The 21497-nt window shown below is 38.6% G+C and overlaps 1 protein-coding gene across 7 annotated transcripts in view; it reads left to right on the top strand.

Annotated features, from left to right (window-relative positions):
* Positions 1 to 21497, top strand: part of EGF (epidermal growth factor) — a 95854-nt gene that overhangs the window by 7287 nt on the left and 67070 nt on the right. For all 7 annotated transcript variants that reach the window (XM_058721663.1, XM_058721662.1, XM_058721660.1 and 4 more), the window contains exons 2-4: positions 17692 to 17891; positions 20637 to 20818; positions 21179 to 21406. In XM_058721663.1, the coding sequence (XP_058577646.1) occupies positions 17692 to 17891; positions 20637 to 20818; positions 21179 to 21406 (610 nt within the window). The remainder of the gene's footprint in view (positions 1 to 17691; positions 17892 to 20636; positions 20819 to 21178; positions 21407 to 21497) is intronic.

The following is a 21497-nucleotide window of genomic DNA, read 5'->3' as shown; positions in this document are numbered from 1 at the left end:
CTGTTGATGGACACTTAGGTTGCTTCTATAATTTGGCTATTGTAAATAATGCTGCAATAAACATAGGGATGCATGTATCTCTTTGAATTAGTGTTTCTGTATATTTTGGGTAAATACGCATTAGTGTGTGATCACTGGATCATGGGGTAGTTCTATTTTTAACTTTTTGAGGAACCTTCATACTATTTTCCAGAATGGTTGCAGCAGTTTGCATTACCAACAGTGCACAAGGGTTCTTTTTTCTCCACATCCTCACCAACGCTTGTTTCTTGTGATTTTGATTTTAGCCATTCTGATAGGTATGAGGTGATATCTCATTGTAGTTTTGATTTGCATGATGAATGATGTTGAACATCTTTTTATGTGTCTTCTGGCCATCTGTATGTCTTCTTTGGAGAAATGTCTGTTCATGTCTTCTGCCCATTTTTAATTGGATTATTTGGTGCGTTTTTTTTTTTTTTGTTTTGATGTTCAGTTATGTAGGTGCTTTATATATTTTGGATACTAACCCCTTATTGGATATGTCATTTGCAAATATTTTTACCCATTCAGTAGGTTGTCTTTTTGTTTTGTTTATTGTTTCTTTTACCATGCAGAAGCTTTTTCTTTTGATGTAGTCCCAATAGTTTATTTTTAAAATTTTTATCTATCTATTTATTTTTAAATGTTTATTTATTTAAAAAAAAATTTTTTTTTAATGTTTATTTATTTTTGAGAGAGACAGAGACAGAATGCAAGTGGTTTAGGGGCAGAGAGAGAAGGAGACACAGAAGCAGAAGCAGGCTCCAGGCTCTGAGCTGTCAGCACAGAGCCAGACGCGGGGCTCGAACTCACGAGCTGTGAGATCATGACCTGAGCCGAAGTCTGACGCTCAGCCGACTGAGCCACCCAGGCGCCCCTTAAATGTTTATTTTTTGAGAGACAGAGAGAGAGAGAGAGAGAGAGAGAGAGAGAGACTGAGAGGGAGACACAGAATCTGAAGCAGGCTCCAGGCTCTGAACTGTTATGATAGCACAGAGCCTGATGTGGGGCTCGAACTCACAGACCAGAAGATCATGATGTGAGCCAAAGTTGGACGCTTAACCTACTGAGCCGCCCAGGTGCCCCCAATAGTTTAGTTTTGGTTTTGTTTCCCTTGCCTCAGGAGACATATCTAGAAAAATGTTTCAATAGCCGATGTCAGACAAATTACTGTCTATGTTCTTTTCTATGATTTTTATGGTTTCTGGTCTCACGTTTAGGTCTTTGATCCATTTTGAGTTTATTTTTGTGTATGATATAAGAAAGTGGTCCAGTTTCATTCTTTTGCATGTAGCTGTTTAGTTTTCCCGCAATCATTTGTTGAAGATACTGCTTTTTTTTCCCCCATTGCATGTTCTAGCCTCCTTTGTCAAAGATTGTTGACCATATAATCATGGGTTTATTTCTGGGCTCTCTGTTCTGTTCTATTGATTTATCTGTCTGTTTTTGTGCCAGTACCATACTGTTTTGATTACTACAGTTTTGTATACTATAGTTTTGTAGTATATCTTGATATCTGGGATTGTAATACCTCCAGTTTTGTTGTTCTTTTTCAAGATTTGGCTATTTGGGCTTTTGTGATTCCACTCAAATTTTAGGATTATTTGCGTTAGTTCTGTGAAAAATGCTATTAGTATTTTGATAGGGATTGCATTAAATCTGCTTTGGATAGTATGAACATTTTAACAATGTTTGTTCTTTCAATCCATGAGCATGGAACATCTTTCCATTTGTTTGTGTAATCGTCAATTTCTTTTATCAATGTTTTATAGTTTTCAGAGTACAGGTCTTCTACTTCCTTGGTTAAGTTTATTCCTAGGTATTTTAATCTTTTTGGTGTGATTGTAAATGGGATTGTTTTCTTAATTTTTCTTTCTGCTACTTCATTGTTAGTGTATAGAAATTGCAATAGATTTCTGTATATTGATTTTATATCCTGTGACTTTACTGAATTTTTTTATCAGTTCTAGAATTTTTTGGTGGAGCCTTCAGGGTTTTCTTTATACACTATCGTGTTATCTGTAAATAACGAAAGTTTTACTTCTTCCTTACCAATTTGGATGCCCTTTATTTTTTTGGATTGCTGTTGCTAGGACTTTCAACACTATGTTGAAAAAAATAGTGAGAGTGGACATCCTTGTCTTGTTCCTGATCTTAGGGAAAAAGTCCTCAGTTTTTCGTTAGCTGTGGGTTTTTCATACATGACCTTGATTATGCTGAGGTATGTTCCCACTAAACCTACTTTGTTGAGGGTTTTTATCATGAATGGATGTTGTACTTTGTCAAATGCTTTTTCTGCACCTATTGAAATTATCATATGGTTTTTGTTCTTTCTCTTGTTGATTTGATGTATCTCATTGATTGACTTATTTGTGAATATTAACCCACCCTTGGATCCCAGGAATAAGTCATTTGATTGTGGTGAATGATTTTTTTAATGTATTGTTTGAATTCAGTTTGCTAATATTTTGTTGAGTATTTTTGCATCTATGTTCATTAGAGAAATTGGCCTGTAGTTCTCTTTTTTGTAGTGTCTTTATCTGTTGTTAGTATCAGGGTAATGCTGGCCTCATAGATTGAATTTGGAAGCTTTCCTTCCTCTTCTATTGTTTGTAATAATTTGAGAATAGGTATTAACTCTTTAAATGTTTGGTAGAATTCACCTGTGAAGCCGTCCAGTCCTGGACTTCTGTTTGTTGGGAGTTTTTTTGATTACTGCCTCAACTTCATTGCTGGTAATCAGTCCATTGAAATTTTCTATTTCTTCCTGATTCAGTTTTAGAGGTTATATAAATATATGTATATATTTAATGTTTATTTATTTTTGAGAGAGAGACAGAGCATGAGCAGGGGAGGGGCAGAGAGAGAGAGAGTCACAGAATCCGAAGTAGGCTCCAGGCTCTGAGCTGTGAGCACAGAGTGCGATATGGGCCTCAAACCCATGAACCATGAGACATGACCTGAGCCGAAGTTGGATGTTTGACAGACTGAGACACCTACGTGCCCCGGAGGTTATATGTTTTTAATAGTTTATTCATTTCTTTAAGTTGTCCAATATTTTGGCATATAATTTTTCACAACATCCTCCTATAACTCCTGTATTTCTCTGGTGTTGGTTGTTATTTCTCCTCTTTCATTTCTGATTTTGTTTATTTAAATCCTCTCTCTCTCTCTGTTTTTTTTTTTTTTTTTTTTTTTTTTTTTTTTTTTTTCTATAAGTCTGGCTAGAAGCTTGTCAATTTTATTGATCTTTTCAAAGAACTAGCTCCTGGTTTCATTTATCTGTTCTATTATTTTTTTTTGTTCTGTTTTGTTTATTTATGCTCTAATTTTTATTATTTACTTCTTTTTACTGGTTTGGGGTTTTGTTTGCTCTTCTTTTTGTAGCTTCTTTAGGTGTAAGTTTAGGCTGTTTGTGGAGATTTTCTTGTTTCTTGAGGTAGGCCTGTACTGTTGTAATCTTCCCTGTTATAACAGCTTTTGCTGCATCCCAAAGATTTTGGACTCTTGTATTTTTATTTTTATTTGTTCCGTGTATTTTTTTTTTATCTCATCTTTGATTTTCTAGATGATCATTCATTGTTTAGTAGCATGCTATTGAACTTCCATGTATTTGTGTTCTTTCCAGACTTTTTCTTTGTGGTTGACTTTTAGTCTCATAGTATTATGGTTGGAAAAGATACATAATATGATTCTGATCTTTTTGAGTTTGTTGAGATTTGTTTTATGGCCTAATGTGTGATCTCTTCTGGAGAATATTCAGGTGCACTTAAAAAAGAATGTGTATTCTGCTGTCTTAGGATACAATGTTAGATCCATCTAGTCATTCAAAACTATTGTTTCCTTATTGATTTCCTATTTGGGTGATCTAGCATTGATGTAATTAAGATGTTGAAGTCCCCTACTATTATTATGTTACTATTGATTACTTCATTTATGTTTGTTATTAACTGTTTTATGTATTTGTGGCTATCATGTTGGGTGCATAAATAATTACAATTGTTGTATCTTCTTGTTGGATTGTTCCCTCTATGATTATATAGTGTCCTTCTTTTGTTATGGTCTCTGTTTAAAATATTTTTTTAATGTTTATTTTTGTGAGAGAGAGACAGAGCATGAGCAGGGGAGGGGCAGAGAGAGAGGGAGACACAGATTCCAAAGCAGGCTCCAGGCTCTGAGCTTTCAGCACAGAGCCTGACACGGGGCTTGAACTCATGGACCATGAGATCATGACCTGAGCCAAAGTTGGATGCCCAACCGACTGAGCCACCCAGGCACACCTACAGTCTCTGTTTTAAAGCCTATTTTTTTGATACAAGTATTGCTACCCTGTCTTTCTTTTCACTTCCATTTGTTTATGCAGAATATTTTAGAATTCTTCTTCCTCCAACTCTGTTTTATTTTTTCTATTTTTTATTTTAGATAGAGTGCTAGTGGGGGAGAAAGGCAGGGGGAGAGAGAGAATCTTAAGCAAACTGCAAGCTTATCATGAAGCCTGATGCAGGGCTCGATCCCATGACCCTGTGATCATCACCTGAGCTGAAATCAAGAGTTGGACACTCAACCAGCTGAGGCACCCAGCTGCCCCTTCAAGTCTGTTTTCTGATCATATCCTGGGCCTCCCTTTTTAAATAATAGAAAAAAAATAAATTACTAAATGGCATAATGAAGTGTTTTAATAAACAAAATAACTGTTTCTCAGAAAAGACATTCTGACCACAAGTTTTGAACCATTTTTTCTTCCTCTTTTCTTTCCACAGTAGGACAATGTTAATTTTGAGACAGAAGTGAAGATTCTTAGAGGTAGGTCCCAGGTGGGAATACTACCTGGAGAGGAGACATTTTCCTGGACTCTCAGACTCTTTCAGGGTTCTGGAATTCCAGGGTTGAAGAGTGTCATTTCTTTGGCCAAGTCAGAAGTGAGGCAGGGTACTGACTTCCAAAGAGACCTTCATGGGTCTGGCCTTGACCAGTGATTGGAAGCTCCTCTAGGGGTTGTTCTTCTTTCCTGTTATTTCCAGTTTTTAAAGAGGGTCTTATTAAGAATTAGAGATTGATCTCACTTGTGCTGAGGAAAATGAGAAAAAGGCCAATCCTGTTTCAGATGAAATGATATAATAAGTGGCAGGTAGGAGAGACTTCCAGAGCACTGTGCTCCTACAGTGGTGTGACCAGAGGTAGAGAAGCTCAGATGAGAGGCACTGGTGGTCAAGGTTAAGGGAGGCAGAATATTTCCCAGTTAGTGGTTTAGTATAGTAGTCCCCACTTATCCACGGATTTGCTTTCTGTGGTTTCAGTCTTGTGCAGTCATCTGGAAGCAGATGATTCTCCTGACATAAGGTCAGAAGGTCAATGGTAGCCTAAACTACATCACAATGCTTATCATTCATCTCACTTCATCTTATCACATAGGCATTTTATCATGTCACATCATAAGAAGGGTAAGTATGGTACAATAAGATATTTTGAGATGATATTCTATATAACTTTTATTGCTGTATATTGTTGTAATTGCTCTATTTTATTATTAATTATTTTTTAAGTTTATTTATTTTGAGAGAGAGAGAGTGAGTAGGGGAGGGGTGGTGAGAGAGGGAAAGAGAGAATCCCAAGCAGGCTTTGTGCCACCAGCATAGAGCCCAATGTGGGGCTTGAACACATGAACATGAGATTATGACCTGAGCTGAAACCAAGAATCAAATGTTTAATCGACTGAGCCACCCAGGCACCCCTATTAATTATTGTTTTTAATCTCTTACTGTGCCTAATTTATAAAGTAAACTTCATCATAATTTTTATTATAAGGAAAAACACAGTTTATTTAGGGTTGAGTACTATCTGATGTTTCAGGCATCCACTGGGGGTCGTGGATGTATTTCTCATAGATAAGGGGGAACTACTGTAGTAAGAGAATCAAATAGTTTGGATTGCGAATCAATTAGTATATATCCTCTTTTTATTTTTATCATTGATTTGTAGATTTTGTTGTACTAATTTATTTAGATTAATTTATGCTGTTACAAAATCAAATACTGGACCTCAGATAAAAGGTAACACGTATTTCTTACCTAAAAAATAAACCCTCCCAAGTCTGTGCAATATTCTTAACAAAAAGTTAAGTCACTTTGATTATAGTCAAGGATTCTAGCAACTTTCCAATACATATAAATTACTCAATCTAAGATATTTTAGCAATTATTTTAATAAGATAGTTTTATAAACTTGTTATGAACAAACAAAAAACATTAGCTAACCTCAACAAGTGGAAACTATTACATTGGAGAGCTTTTTCAGAATGTCCAGATCAATTTTAAAGAACATACTTTCTGTCAAGGAATTTCTAAACATTATTCAAGAAATTTTCAAATTTCATGAAGCAGTTCAGTGTTTAGTTCAGTTTTAATTTTTACTCCAAATCTGAGAAATCCTAGAGTTAGGGAACAAAATGTTCTGTTATAAATGTTATGTTAATCAATGTTTTGTTATAGTTTCTAATGTTAGAATTAGAATTAACTTTGAGAAATCAGCAGGAACAACAACAACAGCACAACAAAAACCTGAAGCATTGGAACATAATTTCCTCCAGTGTCTATTTACTTCTTGCCGAAAGGTCAATACTTTCATCCAAAATGGTAGTACTACTCATTGTGAAGGAGCTATTACTTGCATGTTAGGTGAACCAAGAATGCAGGTTCATTTTGTAGAAATTCTTTATTAATAATAGTGTTGATAAATACTGGTATTGCATGCCACCATTTCAGTCCCTCTTACACTGCTGGTGGGAACGCAAACTGGTGCAGCCACTCTGGAAAACAGTATGGAGGTTCCACAAATAGTTAAAAATAGAACTATCTTATGACCCAGCAATTTCAGTACTAGGTCTTTACCCATAGGGTATAAAAATACTGATTAAAAGGGGTACCTGCACCCCAGTGTTTACAGCAGCATTATCAACAATAGCCAAATTATGGAAAGAGCACAAATGTCCACTGACTGATGAATAAAGAAGATGTGACATAAAAGTTGAAAGGAACATCAGCCATCAAGAATGAAGTCTTTTGCAACGATGTGGATGGAACTAGAGTGTATTATGAAATAAGTCAGTCAGAGACTGACAAATACTGTATGATTTCACTCATATGTGAAATTTGAGAAACAAAACAGATGAACATAGGGAAGGGAAGGAAAAATAAAATAAAAACAGGGAGGCAAACCATAAGTGACTGTTAAATATAGAGAACAAAATGAGGGTTGCTGGAGGGGAAGTGGGTGGGGAATGGACTAGATGGGTGATGGGCATTAAGGAAGACACTTGTTGGGATGAGCCCTGGGTGTTATATGTAAGTGATGAATCACTAAATTCTCCTGAAAGCAATACTATACTATATGTTAACTAACTTGAATTTAAATAAAATCTTGGAAGAAAAAAATAAGGAACATAAACTGACTATTAAGAGAGGAAGAAAGTTGACAGTTCCTGAATTTTGTAAAACTGTGAAATTCCAATATTCCACAAATTTCATGTATATGTTCTTTGGAAAAGAACCTGATATATTTTTTGAAATAAAACATATGGTTTAAAAAAAAAAGAATTCCTGTCCCCTAAAAGGTCCTTCTAGCTGGACTAAGAATCAAGTTGACATGAGACAGATTAATAGGAGAAAATAGAATTTAGTAAGTATATGTATGGGGAATCCACATCGCCATGAAAGATAGGCAAAATGAAGTATATGTATCATTCTGAACTAAAAATGGGTAGGGGTTTGGGACTTTCAGAAAAGGAATGTTATTCACTGGGTGATAAGAAGAGCAGATATTTGGTAATTAGACGATTGCCCTGCCATGCAGATGGATCATTCAGGTAAAATTTCTTTCTGTTAATAACTCTTATTCTGGGAAGGGCCCCCAATTTAGATTCTTCTATGTAGTTAAGGGAGGGGCAAAATTTCCTCTTAAGCCCATAGGGTCTCAAGTGCCTTCAGCTCAAAATAATCCACATGCCAAAGTGGCACATTCTTGGGGGGCCCTGTCCTGAACACCTTCAATTCAAATGTTTCCTTTTGGTGTAGGCAGGCTGGGTCCAAGGACCCAGAGGCGTTCCTACAGGACCAGCCAAGAGAGTCTACATGCAGGATAGAAATCAAACATGAGCTGCGAGGGCATGAGAGCAGAGTTTATTGAAGATATAGAAAGAGTGCAAATACAGACAGAGCATCCAAGAGACTCAGAAAGGAAAAAGATAGCCTCATCTTTGCTTGGATCTGGGGTTTTTACTGAGGATTGTGGTCTGGTGTACATATCCTCCCAGGCATCCAGGATCTAGTCAGAACAAGGAAAAGGGTCCAGGTGTCCTCCATAAGTCGCTTATTCCTTGGAGCCAGGGGATCTTGGCGTCAAGATGTCTAGTGCTGGTGGTCTGGAATATGCACAGGATGGCTTCACTCGGTCATTCTCGCCCAGTCCTTCCTTAGATGTTATCTAATGTGCTGGAAGACTCTGAAGAAACCATTAACTCCTTGTTCCTTACAAGGAGGACATACATTATTTGTACTATGAGGCATATGTAAAGTGGGGGTGCAGGCCCTAGCAAGAATAGAAGCAGGAAAAGGAGCAAAAAGCAGATTTTTATGGAGTCCTTCAGTTTCTCTATCTCATTTGATGCTGGAATTTAGTTGATGTATGGAAACTTCAGTTGTTTTAGCCAAATATTAGGCAGAAACTTTTGCTCTCATCACCTCTTGACCTTCTTTCTAAGCCAGGAGTTTGAATTGGTGTGTGCGTCTGTTTTCACTTTATGACCTTGATTTTCTGATTCTCCCAAGCCTGGCTAACCATGCTAATGTCTCTCAGTGTCTGGGTTTCCCAAGTATTTCCCAGGTATTAGAACGCTTGAATTTGTGTGAGTGTGAATGCATTTGAGAGCCAGCAGACCCCCATGACAATGATTCATGGTATGGGCTGATTTATTTGCAAGCCCGCTCCCAGTGGCAGGATAGAAAAGGCCTCTCAGAGAACAGTAGTACTTTCTTCCTCCATCCAGAGTAGCCTGTCAGGGTGCTACAGACTAGCTTTGTCTTTGTAGGTAGATTTCATTCATAAGGTGATTCTCTTTGTGGGTAGATGGTTGTTAGGATACAGATGGTCCTAACAACATCAAGGCAGCTGCCTTGTTCTTTAGCACATGATGTGGCAGTTGAGAAATAGTGTTTTATTTTATTCATTTCAATACTTTTCTGATTAAAATTTCAAAAGCTTGAAAAAGGGTCTTTCTTCTTCCATAGGTTGCATCCTTTTATAAACAGATCAATTACAGAAGATCAGTCACACTCAACACCATATAGCTGTTGACAACAATCCTGTGTATTTGGGACCCTTCCCTTATGAGGTTGAAAAACATGCAGAGTTTAGAACCTACCGGGAGTCTTCATATGTTTTCCTCCCTCTGAAGCATACAGTTGTTCTGTTTACTATAGAATGTTCAGCAGAAAGGAATTTAACCTCTCCTTGGTTTGCAGGGAAACTGCAAAGGCTATTGTCATTAATTTACCCAGTATGTGGAAATATAGATCTTTTAGATTTAAGCAACATTGTTGAGAATTTTAAAAGCTCTGAGTGGATCAAAAAGTTTATTATATTTTGGAAAACAAATTTGAAAAACCAACCGAAACTTACATTTCTTGATTATTCTAATGAATCCTGGCAACAATTTCATGTTAAGGAGAAAAAAGAATATGTGAAGAAAAATTTCCATCTAAAATTTCAATGCATTTAAAAAGCACCCAACAGGGGCGCCTGGGTGGCGCAGTCGGTTAAGCGTCCGACTTCAGCCAGGTCACGATCTCGTGGTCCGTGAGTTCGAGCCCCGCGTCAGGCTCTGGGCTGATGGCTCGGAGCCTGGAGCCTGTTTCCGATTCTGTGTCTCCCTCTCTCTCTCTGCCCCTCCCCCGTTCATGCTCTGTCTCTCTCTGTCCCAAAAATAAAAAAAAAAAAAAAAAAAAAAAAACGTTGGAAAAAAAAAATAAAAAGCACCCAACAATGGGGGTGCCTGGGTGGCTCAGTTGGTTAAGCGTCTGACTCTTGATTTTGGCTCAGGTCAGGATGTCACAGTTTGTGGGATCAAGCCCCACGTTGGGCTCTGAGCTGGCAATGCAGAACCTGCTTGGGATTCTCTCTCTCCCTCTCTGCCCCTCTCCTGTGTGCTCTTCTTCCCCCCCCCCCCACCCCACACACAATTAAAAAAAGAAAGGATGATAGGTGAATTTCTTTAAATATTGATAGATTATCTTCTGGAACAGAAACCTAAAAAAAAGCACACTGTGCATGGATATCCCTCTGTCACATAAGCTATATTGATGCATAGGAAATGACTAGGTTTTATTACTTCCAACAGACAGGATGAAATGCCATTTTTTAAACAAAGGACACATTTTAAACAGTGAATTGTGGTTGGTGCATTACACATGTGGATTGATCTTGTCACAGAAAAAGTGGAGCAGTAGATAGGTGGTTCTAGTGTTACCTTGCTGTTGTCTTATTTTGCATGAGAGCGCTCCCTCAGTTTCAGTCGATGGGCTATACCTGGCAGGTTGTGTTAGGCTTCAACTTTTGAAGTTAATAAGGTTCAATTGTGTAGCTGATATGAGCTTCCAGTACTCACCTCATAGGATTTTATGACGATTAATACATTAGTCAATATAAGGTCCTTAGACTCACACCTGACTTAGTGAGTTTCCAGTAAATACTAGCTGTTACTTTCCACCCAATACCATAAGCTGAGACATTTAGAACACCTTTGCTTTGTGAACACCTTTGCTTAATGATGCTTAGAGAAATCTGAAGTTAGTTTCTTGGGATGAGCCAAATCCTCACAATCATCTTACCCACAATTTTCTGTGATTTGTTATTATCCTTGATGATAAAGTATGACACAAAATTTCCAATTAATTATTTTTTCCTAATTGCTCCATCATATCTGCTTTCAATATTCCAAAGAAATTACATGAAGTATTTTTTCTCTATATTTGTATAGCTATATGTGCAGCTGGGGCTTAGGATTAACTGGTTGGTCAGGGTGGAATTAATAAGAAAAATGAAACTGGACTCAGGAAGCATCTAGAATCCAATACTTTTTAATTTCTTATTGTTTTTGTCTATTTGTCTAGGGATACTCAGAATGTATCTACAGGCAAATATTTATTTGTTTAGGCTTGTAATTTGAGAAACATTATCTTAAAGTAGTGAAAGAAGATAATTGTGTTAAGGTGTTATCACATGGTTTGATTTGCTGACAGGTGTAAGGTGTTATCTCATGGTTTTGATTTGCATTTCGCTAGTAATTACTGATGTTGAGCATATTTTCATGTGTCTGTTGGCCATATTTATGTCTTGTTTGGAGAAATGTAGACTCAGATTCTCTCCCCATTTTTTAAAATGTTATTTATTTTTGAGGTGGGGGCTGACAGATTGTGAGTGGGAGAGGGGCAGAGAGAGAGACACAGAATCTGAAGCAGGCTCTAGGCTCTGAGCTGTCAGCACAGAGCCTGACATGGCACTCAAACTCACAGACTGTGAGATCATGATCTGAGCCAAAGTTGGAGACTCAAACTGAGCCACCCAGGTGCCCCTCTCCTCAGTTTTAAATAGGGTTTTTTGGTTGTGTTTTTGAGTTGTAGGAGTTCTCTCTATATTTTTGCATATTTATACCTTATCAGATATATAGTTTGCAAATATCTTCTCCCATTCAGTAGGTTGCCTTATCATTTGATGATGGTTTTCTTTGCTGTGCAGAAGCTGTTTATTTGATGTCGTTCCATTTGTTTATTTTTGCTTTTGTTACTCTTGCCTTTGGAGTCAGATTGCAAAGATGGCACTAAGACCAATGTTAGGGAGCTTACCACCTATGTTTTCTTCTAGGACTTTTATGGTTTCAGGTCTTCCATTCAAGTCTTTAATCTATTTTGAGTTAATTTTTGTGTGTGGTATAAATAGTAGTCCAGTTTCATTCTTTTGCATGGTAGCTGTCCAGTTTTCCCAACACCATTTATTGAAGAGATTGTCCTTTCTCCATTGTGTATTCTTGGCTCCTGTGTTAAACAGACCCATTTTCTAACCAGTTCCTGGAACATGGATGCAGAGAATCTGGCCTTAGGGTGAACATGCCTAGAGCAGTGTTTCCCAAAGTGGGTTTCTTGACACAGTTGAACTATGAGACCCTAACTAGTAAGAGTTCTTGTTAAATTCAGTTAGAGATAAGCAGCACAGCATGATGTTTAAAAGCTAGACTATGTGATCAGAAAGACATGGCTTTATTATTTATAGATAATTAATCTGTTACTTATTGGCCATGTGACTGTGTCACGTTAACTGCTCTAAACTTCCATCTCTTCTTCTGTACAATAAAACCACTGAGAACCCACCTCCTGGTATTATCCAACTAAATGAAACAATACATTCAATGTGCTACCCTAGGAGATAACACCCAAGATGTTGGCTATTGCTGTTCTGGTGATACTCACCACCTACCTTCTTGGAGTATCAAAAAGTGTAATGGCACATTAAAGGGTGAGAAGTCCTATTGAAAAAAAAATCTGCAGAACCTTCTTGTCCCAGTTACCATCCTGAGAACCTGGAAGACCTCTTAAGGTTGACAATGAGAATCGGACTGAGGGTTAGGTAGGGGCTATTTTCTGCTTTAGATGACACATGTCTACCACCACTCTGGGACTAGGGTGCCAAACTTCATTTGCATTTTTCAGAAAGCAAAATTGGGCCCCTAGGCTTGTCTTTAAGAATTAAGATTTAAATTCACCTCTCTGGCTCCCCTTTCTGGATGTATTATTTCTGGGTCACTTGGTTTCTCTCTCACCTGCCTTGAATTTTGACACTAATGAATAAGCTGAGAAAAAAGCTATGATTGTCCACCAGAACAGATGGGGATAGTCTTTTAGAATGAAACAAAACTTTCTGTGGTTCATAAAACCCAAGTTGCCCCTCAAGTCAGCCTCTTGAGAGGCAGTAATAAATGACTCTTCTTAGGGGTTTATGGTAGGAGCAGTGAAAGGCGTCAAGCTTTCTTATGTCATCAGGTCCATCACTTTAAATCTACCTTCTTTCTGCATGGTGTTGTTGAATCCTGAAGGTCTAGAGCTTCCTTTTCACTGTCTGTCCTGTGAACCTGCAGTCTGTTTCCAGATTTAGAGCAGGAAGCCTGTGGTGGGGAGAGCAGGGTGCCATATGGGCCTGAGAGAAGCCCAGGATTTTTTGTTAATCTGATTGCCAGGATCATTTATGTGCTAACTAGGTTCTGTGGGTCTTTGCCCCCAGGGGGCAGAAGAGCTTGGCTTCCTTTTCCCATTTACCTGTGTGGGACCTCTCCCACCAGCTCAGAGCAGGTGAAAAAGGGACTGTTGTGAAATATTCTGTTTCTACCGCCCACTTCAATCAAAACCTGCTTTTCCTAATTGACCTCTGAACCAGCTCTTGGAGTCACTAATGAACATCTTCAGGATGCTCCAAGCATTCTGGCCTCCTTTGTAATTTCTGCAGATCCCCTGCTAATCCCCAGGTTGAGAAGTCAGAGGCTTCAATTGATTTGCTGTGACCGGTTTGCTGTTTTGGGGTTTGTATTCCTTAGAAGTAATGTTTGATTTTCTGTGCACTTCCCTTTTACTGAATGGCACCCAAAATAAACACCATAGGTTTTGCCACGGGAAACTTTAGCTGTTCCAACATGCACATTCTGCTGACTTTCAGATCCACAAATTGTCCCACACACTGATGTTTACAGAGTCTTTGACAGGTCTTAAAAACCCTAACTTATTTATCATTTCCTGTGGTAATACAGAATGCCTATTTTACCAAGCCTAATTTTCAAAGTCTTTCATTTTTAAAAGAATCATGTTACATTTCATGTCTACAAATACTCACCCAGGCCCTACAGTTACACAAAATGATGCCAACAGTGTAGGTGGGGGAAATGAACAATGTTTTGAGGGAACTGGAATTAAAACCAGTTACAAAAGCAAAATGAAGATTGTAATGTCTTAACATATGGCAATCCAGACCAAGGCAGGAAAGAGGGTGATATTGGGCTGCTAATTGGGCACCAACTAGTGGTTGCCATTGGGAAACATCATTGGATTTCCTCATCTGAACTAGATCTATGATTTCCAGTTCACCAAGATGTAAGAATCATCTGGAATGTCTCACCCCCAGCCCAGCCATTATACTAAATTGGAATCTTAAAGGAAGGGGTCTGCAAAAGACACACACACACACACACATACACACACACACGCACACACACACACACAACATTCTGATTCTTTTGGACAATTTTAGGAAACACTGATAGGTAATGTTTAGGATCTTTTTAGTTCCAAGAGGATGCTATCTGTGATTCACCAGTGAATGGGAAAAATCTGAAGAGTAAATTCATTAATTCATACTTAGTACTGTAATAAATATTTTCTATTTTTTGAAAAGTTACTGAAGTTAATGTTATGGTTTGTGTTTTATGGATCTAAGTATTCTTCAGATTTCTCTTTGATTTATTAATTGTAATATCTGGCCCATCTAGCTCATGGTGTTATATTAAGGATAAATGAGATCAAGAAGTGGAAGTTTGTTGTTGTTGTTGTTGTTGTTGTTATTATTATTATTGCTATTAGTAAAATAACCACTGTAGGATTGACTCTGCTTTTATGAATTTGATAGATCTGCTGGTGTCTTTGGCTTTGTTCCTTTGGTAAAAGCCAGACAAATTAGCAAATTACAATTATTTCTTTATTACTTTTTTATTCAAAAATTTTGAGTACCTATTATGTACAAAGTGTTGTGCTATATTCTGTCTAAAATTTTTAAAGTACCTTTTCTTTCTCCTTTTTTTTTTTAAACCTGGAAACCTCCCATTCAGTAATACTTTTATTTATTAAAAAAATTTTTTTTCAATGTTTATTCATTTTTGAAAGAGACAGAGAGAGCGGCACGGGGCGGGATACAGAGAGACAGAGGCAGACAGAGAATCTGAAGCAGGCTCCAGGCTCTGAGCTGTCAGCACAGAGCCTGACGCTGGGCTTGGACTCACGAGCCAGGAGATCATGACCTAAGCTGAAATTGGATGTCCAATCGACTGAGTCACCCAGGTGCCCCTATTTGTTTTTTTTAAGTCTTATTTATTTTTTTGTATTCTCAACACCCAGCATGGGGCTTGCACTCATGACCCTGAGACCAAAAGTCATATGCTTTTCTGACTACCCAGCCAGGTGCCCCCATTTAGTAATACTTTTAAATAAATAAGTTTTATTGAATGAATAAATGTATCATTCATGTATCAAGTATCAGCACATAAGAAAATTAATAATACGTATTGGGTGCATTTATTCAATTTATAGAGAGTACATGATACACATTTCAAAAAGAGGACTCCTAGCAATAAATCTACAGGCCCACAGATCAGTAGCTATGAGCTTAGGGTGCCTTTCGCTATATGACTTCCTTTCCTCCAGGACACATTCCTGTGGGATAGATGAGTTACACCAATGTTCTCATCCAGGGGTTCAAACCTGAACAGTGGCACAAACCTATATAGTGAGACCTTGGTTGTGGGAATTGGCAGTGGCAAATTATATTTGTGTAGTGCTCCATAATTAATAAAATACTTTCCCATATAAAATTTCATTTCTTTCCTCAATAATCCTCTGATGTAGCAGTGAGGTCCTGTGCAGGGAAGCTATGGCGCCAGGACTAGAAACAAGGTCTCCTGGCTCTCAGTCCAGTGCCCTCTTCCCATTTCTTCTATGATACTTCTGGTTCCACAGCTAGAGTGGCAATAGGAAATGGACTGTCCTCTGTATCTGTGTAGGAGTCTTGTGTTGTGGGAAAGATATGGGAAGAGTGATTTGAGCTAATTCTCCTAGACATTCATGCCAGCACCAATTTCAAACTCTCATGATCTTGCACCCCTTCCTTCCTCTTGTATCTATTCTGATGTCCTCTAAGGTGGAGTTAATGTTCTCTGACCTTAGAACATAATTCCTGAGTAAGAGGATGTTAATCCATCATTACGTTTAATCTTTTTTTTTTTAATGTTTTTATTTATTTTTGAGACAGAGAGAGATAGAACATGAGCAGGGGAGGGGCAGAGAGAGAGGGAGACACAGAATCTGAAGCAGGCTCCAGGGTCTGAGCTGTCAGCACAGAGCCCAACGCGGGGCTCGAACTCATGGACCGTGAGAATATGACCTGAGCTGAAATCAGACGCTTAACCGACTAAGCTACCCAGGTGCCCCTCATTCCGTTTAATCTTTAGAGCAATGAACACGTTCACTATGTCACATTAAGGTATTAAAGTCTAGTGTGGATGCAATGTGAATAATATGTGAGAATAATGTGAACCTCGTGGAGAAGCAAGAATATGTTAGCATTCATCTCCAATCCCCCACTCATCCCAGAGGTTCCAGAGTTATCTAAAGGCAGGGCTGAAGGAGCCTTCTCACGCTCAGGCAGAAGAGACCAAGGCGACTAATCTGGCTGCAGGAGACGAAGCTATTCTCTGGCATTATCTTGAAGCATCAAAGGCAAGCTCTGTGCAGAATCAGTCAATATGTGCTGAGGTTTCCAAAGAAAGGTATCAGGTTCCCAAAGCAGGTGTTGGATACTTGGGAGTCTGAGAGGGAAGGTGGCATCGCCTGGAACAGGAGATGATAGGGTTAGGGCCCCGGGCAAGGCCCTGCAGCAATCGAAACTCCAGTGCAGTCTACCACCCAAATTTAGCAGATAAAAATATAGGGCAACTAGTTAAATTTGAATTTCAGATAAACGTGAAATAATTTTTTTAGTGTAAGTATGTCCCATGCAACATACATGCAATTCAGATTTAACTGGGCATGCTGGGTTTTATGTGGTGATGCAAACAGAGACAAAGCATCTCAGAGCTTTCACAGGCTGGCATTTCAGTTTTTCCTGTTTCCACTTAAGACCTCTTCTTTCCATCATCTTCTATGTCATTACTCCAAAGTTCTTTCTGTTCATTAGGTAAGAAGAGGAGGTGGGCTCCATTTCCAAAATGATAATATCTGTAATATTATTTCCAATTTATATAATTAAAAGTTACCTTCATATAGACCCTATCCACAATAGAAAACAGGTGGTTTCTTTTTTAACATAAAATGGCATTTTGTAGATCAGAGTAGAAAGTGGTTTTCTCTTCAAGTAGTTCTCTTTTTCATAATTGGCAATGTTCATTTCGTACAATTTGTGAAGAAGACGATTTATAAAATTAAGTAGGAAATCTACAGGAACTTGTTCTCTATACAACTGTCTTCATTTAAAATACAAAACCAGGGGCACTTGGGTGGCTCAGTCGGTTAAGCATCTGACTTCAGCTCAGGTCATGATCTCATAGTTTGTGAGTTCAAGCCCTACATCAGGCTCTGTGCTGACAGCTCAGAGCCTGGGGCCTGCTTCAGATTCTGTGTTTCCCTCTCTCTCTGCCCTGCCCACCCCCCACCCCCCATCACACTCTGTGTCTCTCTCTAAAATAAGTAAACATAAAAATAAATAAAATATAAAAACAGTAATTAATAATTAAGTCTACTTATATTAGCTGTCATGGGAAAATACTTTATCTAAATCAGATAAAATCCTGAAAATGTCTTTCTTCCCACACAGGTCCTGAACCCTTCTTAATTTTCTCCCATGGAGGCAGTATCTTTAGGATTGACCTGGACGGAACTAATTATGAGCAGTTGGTGGCTGATGCTGGTGTATCAGTGATCATGGATTTTCATTACTATAAGGAAAGACTCTATTGGGTAGATCTAGAACGGCAACTTTTGCAAAGAGTTTTTCTGAATGGGACAAGGCAAGAGGTAAAGTACATTTCCCGAAGCATTTGAGGGATTTCTGTATAGGCTGACAAACATGATACAGTTAATTTGCAATGTATAGATGAGTGAAAATTACATTCCAATTCAAATGTTTCTGGCATTTGTGGATATTTCTTTATTTATTTTAAAGCTCATTCAGGGGCGCCTGGGTGGCTCAGTCGGTTAGGCGTCCAGCTTCAGCTCAGGTCATGATCTCGCGGTCCGTGAGTTCAAGTCCCGTGTCGGGCTCTGTGCTGACAGCTCAGAGCCTGGAGCCTGTTTCAGATTCTGTGTCTCCCTCTCTCTCTGACCCTCCCCCGTTCATGCTCTGTCTCTCCCTGTCTCAAAAATAAATAAACGTTAAAAAAAAATTTTTAAAAAAAGCTCATTTATTTTGAAGGAGAGAGAGAGAGAGAAAGGGGAAGAGAGAGGGAGGAGACAGAGAATGCCAAGCAGGCCCCATGCTGTTGGTGCACAGCCTGAGGCAAGGCTCCAGCTCATGAACCATGAGATCATGAACTGAGCTAAAGCAAGAGTGGGACGCTTAACTGACTGAGCCACCCAGGCACCTCAGAGATATTTATTTAATCTGTATCTGTGGTATGTTACTAAATAAGCCCATAAATGTGGCGCTGATATTCAGAAGCCCCCCAAAGGAATAGGATGTGAATGTAATTTTGAAAATACGTAAGTTCATGAAGTACGGATTATTTACATGGTTGCTTCCAGTGGTTCTCAGCTGAGGGCAATTTTGCCACTCAGGGGATATTTGGCAGTGTCTGGAAACATGTTTGGTTTTCACATCTGGATTGGGAAAGCGGGAGAATGAGGTAGTAGCATCTCGTGGGTAGAGGCCAGGGATGCTACAAAACATGCTACAATATACAGGATGGCCCCCATCACAAGGCATTATCTGGCCCCAAATGTCAGTTGTGCTGGAGTTGGGAACCAGTTTTGTCTAAATGTCTGTCATGGGTTTTAGTACCTGATATTTAGGAGGAAAACCTTTTTTGATTCTTAAGGTGTTTGCACTGTGGGAAAAAAACAAGAAAGCAGGTGTCAGATATGGAGTATTTTGCTTCAAGTACATACAAAAGATCTTTAGTCTTTTTCCCTAACTGATGGAGCCCTTAAATGAGTCGCAGGAGGAATGTTCTCTCAATTCCTGAGAGGTGGATTATAGAGACATGTGACTGGAGAAACCTTAAGCATTTATTCCCAGCACAAAGTGCTCATTGTTTTGTTTGTTTTTCTTTAAACCAAACCTTTCTCCCTCCAGTTATTCTTAAAAGCTTCAATTAAGTGCTAATCTCTTTTATCACATCTCTGATACTTACTAATGTCACCTTTAGCAAGGCTGACTACTCAATATTCTCCAACTATCCGTAGAAGAACAGTTTCAAAATCTTGAGTCTCCAAATCTGGAGGGTTTCCTGTCACAGACTAGGAAAAAAAATTAAACAGTTGTGACTTTGTGTCAAGTCATTAGGAGAGGATTGACCTGATGCCTAAAATCCACCATTGTTTTCCCTTCTTTGGATTAAAACATTATTTAAAAAGGACACCTGTTAAAATACAATTTACCTGGGTAAGCTAATATATTAAGATACTAGCAACTGGTTAAGTGGATTGGCTAGACTACTTTGTGTGAGGTATAGGAACAGTACAAGCTCGTGAGATTTTTGATCTCTGCCCATTCTAAGTTCAGTCAAGTCATGTCAGTGGCTGGAAATTAGAGATGGTGGCAATATTTACAAGCCAAGGAAACCTGCAACCTCACATACCAGGACTTCTCCCCACCCCCCTCCCTCCACCCCCTAGGAAGACTAACTGGTTTACCTGCATGCCCTGGAATTAGGAGATAACAGACATTTTTGTTTGGTCATTTTTACCATGAGAGAGCAGGAGGCTCTCCTACCCAAGGGCATAAAGAGAAGCCCTCACTTTGGGCCATAGGGTCATAGTATGAGGGCACTGAGGACCTATAGAAAGGGAGGGCCTGATGGAAGAGGAGGGGCTATGAAAGTGGGGCTCAAATGAGAAATTCATTTATTTTATTAAAAAATTTTTTTTAATGTTTATTTATTTTTGAGAGAGAGACAGAGAGAGAGAGACAGAGAGACGGAGTGTGAGCGGGGAGGGGCACAGAGAGAGGGAGACAGAATCAGAAGCAGGCTCCAGACTCCGAGCTGTCAGCACAGAGCCCACCTCAGGGCTTGAACTCACAAACCGTGAGATCATGACCTGAGTGAGATCATGACCTGAGCCGAAGTCAGACGCCCAACCAACTGAGCCACCCAGGCGCCCCAAGAAATTCATTTATTTTAAAGTTCTGTGCACAAATGTCAAGGACATCTTTAGAATCTCACAGAGCTTAGAATTGGGTTCAGGTGAGGATATGGAAAATTCCATTAGCAAATGGATAAACTGTCTTTAAAATAGCTTGGAAATTCCACTGTTATTATGGTTGAAATTATTAGTACATTATGGTTGATTGCCTAATTTCAATAAGCATAGGATAGTTTTCCACTTTAAAACTAATGTATAAATCCTATGCCCAGAAATATTCGTGTGGTAGGGTTAACATTGCTCTGTCAAAACAATGGCACCCTAATTGTGCCATATGTTAAGATCTTGTGAGTGCACAAAAATGACAAGTACCTAAAAGAATAGATTTTTATACATAAAGATGAAAACAATGTTTATGTGAATGAGAAAATATTAATATTTTGAAATTTGATTTTACAGACAGTATGCAATATAGAGAAAAATGTTTCAGGAATGGCAATAAATTGGATAAATGAAGAACTTATTTGGTCAAATCAACAGGAAGGAATCATTACAGTAACAGACATGAAAGGAAACAATTCCCGTGTTCTCTTAAGCGCCTTAAAATATCCTGCAAATGTAGCAATTGATCCAGTAGAAAGGTAACTGCTGTTTTCAGACACTGAAATGTATTTCAAAACTCTGATGGTAGTTCCTGGAATCATAGTATTTTGAACTCAAAAGGACCTTCTCATTGAGAGGGTGGCCTGAATTTGAACCAAGGTAGGCTTCCTGTACAAATAGTGCTTTTGAGTACTGTGATTTGCTGCTGTACAAGCACAATTGCTTTTTTAACTTGAAATCACATGGAATTTCCACAGCAGGGCAGTAAATGTTTGTTGAATTGGAATTTCATTCAAAATAGTCACACTCATCCTGGGGGCCTCTGAAACACTGAAAGAGTTGGCCATTTAAGTGACTTTACCTTCAGTTATGTGTCTATGTAATGTGCTTGCTCTCAGGTTTATATTTTGGTCTTCAGAGGTGGCTGGCAGCCTCCACAGAGCAGATCTCAATGGTGTGGAAGTGAAGATTCTGTTAGAGACGTCAGAAAGAATAACCGCTGTGTCACTGGATGTGCTTGATAAACGGCTTTTTTGGATTCAGAACAGTAGAGACGGAAGCAATTCTTATATTTGTTCCTGTAATTATGATGGAGGTTCTGTGCATTTTAACAAACACCTTACGCAGTAAGTTGTGCTTTTGGTGTAAAAAAGAATAGCTGTTTGAAGTTTGTCCAGTGGTTCAGCACAGACTGGGGCGTCCAAAAGACTTGAGAAC

Source organism: Neofelis nebulosa, chromosome 3 (assembly GCF_028018385.1).
Source record: "Neofelis nebulosa isolate mNeoNeb1 chromosome 3, mNeoNeb1.pri, whole genome shotgun sequence".
Lineage (NCBI taxonomy): Eukaryota > Metazoa > Chordata > Mammalia > Carnivora > Felidae > Neofelis > Neofelis nebulosa.
This window is presented reverse-complemented; position numbering and strand designations above follow the sequence as displayed.